The following is a 6,155-nucleotide window of genomic DNA, read 5'->3' on the forward strand; positions in this document are numbered from 1 at the left end:
AGTCCGAAAGACGTGCTGGTTCGGCACATTGGTTACACTGAAGGAGAATTTGGCATGGCCAAACAGGTGCCGGAGTGTGACAACTCGGGGATTTTCACAGTAACTTCATTGCAAAATGTTAATGTAAACCAACTTCTCCCACTAATAAATAAAAAGGATTCAGATTTACAGATTTGGGGAATAAGAGAGGAAATAATGTTCCATAGAAACTAGAATTGTTTGTTCTGAATTTCTATCTTGTACTGACTGTGATGTCTGTTGCAAACACCTTTTACAGGATATTAGGTGAGGATTTACAGACAGAAATCTCCAACTTCACGTACAGATCTGACAGTCACTTGATTCCTTGCGACCAGAACATCATCGGCTTTGAATCTAGGAGGAGAAATGTTTCTCTGTTCTGTCGGTTTAGATCATAAAGCATAGGAGCAGAATTAGGCCACTCGGCCCATCGCGTCTGTCTGCCATTCAATCATGGCTGATATTTTTCTCAACCTTTTTCCCATAACCACTGATCCCCTTATTAATCAAGAACCTATCTATCTCTGTCTGAAAGACACTCAATGACCTGGCCTCAACAGCCTTCTGTGGCAAAGAGTTCCACAGATTCACCACTCTCTGGCTGAAGAAATTCCTCCTCATCTCTGTTTTAAAGGATTGTCCCTTTAGTCTGAGCTTGTGCCCTCTAGTTCTAGTTTTTCCTACTCACGGAAACATCCTCTCCATGTTCACTCTATCCAGGCCTCGCACTATCCTGTAAGTTTCAATAAGATCCCCTCTCATCCTTCGAAACTCCGAGTACAGATGCAGAGTCCTCAACCATTCCTCAAATGACAAGCTCTTCATTCCAGGAATCATTCTTGTGAACCTCCTCTGAACCCTTTCCAAGGCCAGCACATCGTTCCTCAGATATGCTCACAATATTCCAAATGGGGTTTCAAATGATTTTAAACATCAGTGTGACTGGAAAGACACCAACACACACATACAAACACACCTGAGTGAGAGTGTTCCAGTGCACTGACTATGGAAAGAGCTTTAACTGGTTACCCATCCTGAAAAAATATCGCACCATTCACAGCGGGGAGAGACCACACACGTGTGTGTGGATCAGGCTTCAATTGCCTTATCTGGAGAGATATAGGGAGGGCTGTCCTTTATTCAGCCATTAAACTTACTCTGGACCAATGCTTTATTTATTTACAACAACCATTACCTCTCCCTTTCTCTTTTGCTCCAGGATATTTTTTTCCACGAGCTGCATTTTTTCAGTTCTTTCTGCATTTATTTTAGGCCTGCATGTAGTAGGGGGGGAAACACATTATTTACAACCGGATAACATAAACGTCCTTCATCGGCGTATGTGGAGCATTTCAGTGGAAATGTGCTCTCCCAGGCTCAAAGAGCATCAGCCCACTGGAAACAAAGTTGGGAGACTGGCCAGTCCAGCAGAAAGAAACCCTCCGACCCTCCCACTTCACCAACTGTCAGAATGAACATGGTTCAGTCCTGGATGTGATTAACAGCAGAATCCAACCCGTGTCAGCAATTGTGAACCCGCTGGTGTCTCAGCAGGGATGTTGACCGAGTGAATCCCTTCCCACACTGAGAGCAGGTGAATGGTCTCTCCCCGGTGTGAACTCGCTGGTGTGTCTGCAGGGTGGATAACTGAGTGAATCCCTTCCCACAGTCAGAGCAGATGAACGGTTTCTCCCCGGTATGAAACTGATGGTGTCTCACCAGGGTGGAGGAATCTCGGAATCGCTTCCCACAATCAGAGCAGGTGAATGGTCTTTCCCCAGTGTGAACTCTCTGGTGTTTCTGCAAAGTGGATGAATCTCTGAATCCCTTTCCACACTCAGTGCAGATGAATGGTCTCTCTCCAGTGTGAACTCGCTGGTGTCCGACCAGGTTGGATGACTGAGTGAATCCCTTCCCACAGTCAATGCAGATAAAAGGCCTCTCCCCTGTGTGAACTCGCTGGTGTGTCCGCAGGTGGGATAACTGAGTGAATCCCTTCCCACAGTCAGAGCAAGTAAACGGCCTCTCCCCGGTGTGAATGCGTCGATGACTTTCCAGACTTGATGGAGTAATGAAGCCCTTCCCACATTCCGCACATTTCCATGGTTTCTCCATGGTACAGGTGTCCTTGTGTCTCTCCATATTCAAGAATCAACTGAGGTGTCCACACACACACAACACGTGTAGCGTCTTTCCAGGTTCCAAAGGGTAATGTTTTGAAAAACTGTGTAACTAGTTAAAGCTGAAACACTCTCACTCAGATGTGTGTGTGTCTCGGTGCTTTTCCAGTCACACTGATGTTTAAAATCTTCTGTCGCAGACAAAATAGACAAACATTTCTCCTTCGAGATTCAAATGCCGATGATACTCAGCTCCCAATGAATTGAGCGACTCTGTCAGATGTTGATGTGACGTTTGGTTCGAGATTTCTGTCTGTAAATCCTCACCTTCTGATATCCTGGAAAAGATTTTACAAAAGTCATCACTGCCAGAACAGGATAGAAATTCAAAACAGACAATTCGAGTTTCTACAGAGCATTCTTTCCTCTCTCATTCTATAATGTAGCTACAGTGGCATATTACAAGGCTAGAAATAATAAATGTATTTTATTACAGAACCATAAATAATATATCTAATCTGTACCATGTAACAACATTAGATGTATCTCTGTCCTATATTTACTGTCTCCTTCAATGTCAGCCATCTCCCGATGTTCCCGATGGTGGTGAATCCAGAACTAGGGGGTCATAGTTTGAAGATAAGAGATGAAGTGAGAAGAAATGTCTTCACCCAGAGAGTGGTGAATGTGCGGAATTCACTACCACAGAAAGTAGTTGAGGCCAAAACGCTGTGTGATTTCTAGAATAAATTAGATAGAGCTCTTGAGGTTCAAGGCATCAAGGGATATGGGGGGGAAATCACAATATTGAATTTGATGATCATCCATGATCATAATGAATGGTGGAGTAAATGCAAAGGGCCGAATGGCCAACTCCTGCTTCTAGTTTCTATTTCCTGGGGAAACTGAAAGTGGCAATGCAGGTGGAGAGGGTAGTCAAGAAGGCATACGGCATGCTTGCTTCATCGGACAGAGTATTGAGTTTAAAAATTGGCAAGTCATGTTGCAGCTTTATAGAACCTTAGTTAGGCTGCACTTGGAATATAGTGTTCAATTCTGGTCGCCACACTATCAGAAGGATATGGAGGCTTTGGAGAGGGTATCGAAAAGATTTACCAGGATGTTGCCTGGTGTGGAGGGCATTAGCTATGAGAGGAGGTTGGAGAAACTTGGTTTGTTCTCACTGGAACGATGGAGGTTGAGGGGAGACCTGATAGAATTCTACAATATTATGAGAAGCATGGACAGAGTGGATAGTCAGAAGCTTTTTCCCAGGGTGGAAGAGTCAATTATTAGGGGCATAGGTTTAAGGTGCGAGGGGCAAGGTTTAAAGGAGATGTACGAAGCAAGTTTTTTATCACACAGAGAGTGGTGGGTGCCCGGAACTCGTTGCCGGGGGAGGTAGTGAAGCGGATATGGTAGTGAGTTTTAAGAGAGGTCTTGACAAGTACATGACTAGGATGGGAATGGAGGGATATGGTCCCCGGAAGGGTAGGGGGTTTCAGTTCAGTCGGGCAGTCTGGTTGGTGCAGGCTTGGAGGGTCAAAAGGCCTGTTCCTGTGCTGTAAATTTCTTTGTTCTTTGTTCATTTGGTCAACACAGGAAGCTTCAGGTCACAGTTCCCAGACCAGGTCATCGCTCACAGTAACTCTGCAGCCTGCATCTGTTTTTAATTATAAGTTGACCAAAAATCCCAGCATGCCTAATTCTTAGTCACCATTGCTTTTAAAAGCTAATATTGCCATTATGGAATTCAAAAATTAATTTTGTAGTGGTTCTTTGACCATCCACACGACTCTCCCCCTTTCCCACCAACACCAAACTCATTATATTTCTCCCTCTCTTTGGTTCTGAAGTAGAGTTACATTGGATGTGAAACATTAACTCTGTTTACCTCTCCACAGATGCTGCCAGACCTGCTGCGTTTTTCCAGTTCTTTCTGTGTTTATTTCAGATCTACCTGTAGTGGCAGGAAAAGCACTATTTACTATCCAGGATAAAATAAATGTCCTTGATCAGCTTTTGTGGATCATTTCAGTGGAAATGTGCTCTCCCAGGCTCAAAGAGCATCAGCCCACTGGAGGCAAAGTCGTGAGACCGGCCAGTCCAGCAGAAAGAATCTGTCCGACCCTCCCACTTCACCAACAGCAGAATCCAACCCCTGGAATCACTTGTGAACTTGCTGGTGTCTCTGCAGGTTGCATGATCGATTGAATCTCTTCCCACACACAGAGCAGGTGAACGGTCTCTCCCCGGTGTGAACCCGCTGGTGTCTCCGCCGTGTGGATGACCTCCTAAACCTCTTTGAGCAGTGAGAGCAGCTAAACGGTCTCTCGACAGTGTGAATGGGTTGGTGGACCATCAGTTCCCGAGAGCTTTTGAAGCCACTCCCACAGTCAGAGCATTTAAAGGGTCTCTCCTGGGTGTGAGTGACCTTGTGGCTCAACAAGTTGGGCAACTGAGTGAATCCCGTCCCACACACAGAGCAGGTGTAGGGTCTCTCTCTGGTGTGAACCCGTTGGTGTGTCAACAGATTGTTCAACCGAGTGAACTCTTTCCCACACACAGAGCAGGTGAACGGCCTCTCCCCGGTGTGAATGCGCTGGTGTTCCCGCAGGTTGGATGATGTTCTAAACCACTTTGTGCAGTGAGAGCAGCTGAACGGTCTCTCCTCACTGTGAATGCGCTGGTGGGACACCAGATCTCCAGAGCATTTGAAACCACTCCCACAGTCAGAGCATTTAAAGGGTCTCTCATCAGTGTGAGTGACTTTGTGTTTCAGCAGGTTGGATAACTGACTGAATCCCTTCCCACACACAGAGCAGGTGAATGGTCTGTCCCCACTGTGAACTCCCTGGTGTGTTTGTAAATGGGATAACTGAGTGAATCCCTTCCCACACACACAGCAGGTGAATGTCTCTCTCCAGTGTGACTGCGCCGATGAGTTTCCAGTGCAGATGGGAACCTGAATCCTTTCCCACAGTCCCCACATTTACACAATTTCTCCATGGTGCGGGTGTCCTTGTGACTCTCCAGGCTTGACAATCAGTTCAGTTACAACATAACATGGGTGCAGTCTCTCTGCTGCAATGTATTTTCAGGCTGTTTAACTGGTTAAAGTTCTTTCCACAGTCACTCAGGTGTGTGCATGTTTCAGTGTGTGTGTGTCTCGGTGCTTTTCCAGTCACACTGATGTTTAAAATCTCCTGAAGCAGACAGAGCAGAGAAATATTTCCATTCCAGATTCAAATGTCGATGATATTCAGGTCCCAATGAACTGAGTGACTATGTTAGATTTTGATGTGAAGTTTGGTTTGATATTCGTCTTTAAATCTTCACCTTCTGATATCCTGCAAAAGGAATTTACAAAAGTCATCAGTGTCAGCACAGGATAGAAATTCAGAACAGACAATTCTAGTTTCTATGGAACATTCTTTCCTCTCTCATTCCCCAAAAGCTGTAAATCTCCATCCCACACACTCTCCCTCCATTCTCACTCTGCTGTATCTAATATTCACCCTCCCAATTCTCCTGAAGGTGCTGATTGAAGCTGATTGACAGATCCATGCTCACTGCTTCCTGTCCTACCCTGGACACAGAGAGCTGAAAATGTACCTGCAGGCTGCCAGACAGATATATGTCGATATCAGTGGACAAATAATGTGTGGAAGAAACCGACTGGATTCACTTCCTTTCCCTTCAGTTGCTGCAAGTCCCCAATTTCCCCCAGAATGAGAAAAGAAATGGAAAGGGGGAAACATTGATTTCCTCCCAGATGTTGCCCAGAGGAGGAAGTTTCACTCTGAAGCTCATTGGACAACTTCCGCATTGTGACGTCACAATGGAACCCCGCCTGAATCAGCCAATAGGAATCACTGTGCTCTGCGGTGACGTCTCCGGGTTCCAGTGTGCAGGCCCGGGAGCCCCGCCCACTCACCCCCTCTCCCTGCATCTCCTGGAGCCAAGGTTTCCAGGCAACTGGCTGACGGCACCAGCCAGACTGAGAAGCCGCTC

At 45.9% G+C, this 6,155-nt stretch overlaps 1 protein-coding gene across 1 annotated transcript; it reads right to left on the reverse strand.

Moving 5' to 3' along the window:
* Window positions 1-973: 973 nt before the first annotated feature.
* Window positions 974-5,304, reverse strand: LOC144480985 (uncharacterized). The gene is made up of 2 exons (XM_078200610.1): window positions 4,036-5,304; window positions 974-2,479 (listed from the first exon to the last, which is right to left on the reverse strand). The coding sequence occupies exon 2, from the start codon at window positions 2,161-2,163 to the stop codon at window positions 1,543-1,545; it is 621 nt and encodes a 206-aa protein (XP_078056736.1). The 5' UTR covers window positions 2,164-2,479; window positions 4,036-5,304; the 3' UTR covers window positions 974-1,542.
* Window positions 5,305-6,155: the final 851 nt, after the last annotated feature.

The sequence above is a fragment of the Mustelus asterias genome, chromosome 30 (assembly GCF_964213995.1).
Source record: "Mustelus asterias chromosome 30, sMusAst1.hap1.1, whole genome shotgun sequence".
Taxonomy (NCBI): domain Eukaryota; kingdom Metazoa; phylum Chordata; class Chondrichthyes; order Carcharhiniformes; family Triakidae; genus Mustelus; species Mustelus asterias.

What these genes read in the sequence shown, in the direction of transcription:
- LOC144480985 (XM_078200610.1), bottom strand. Translation starts at nt 2,163, where the DNA reads ATGGAGAGACACAAGGACACCTGTACCATGGAGAAACCATGGAAATGT.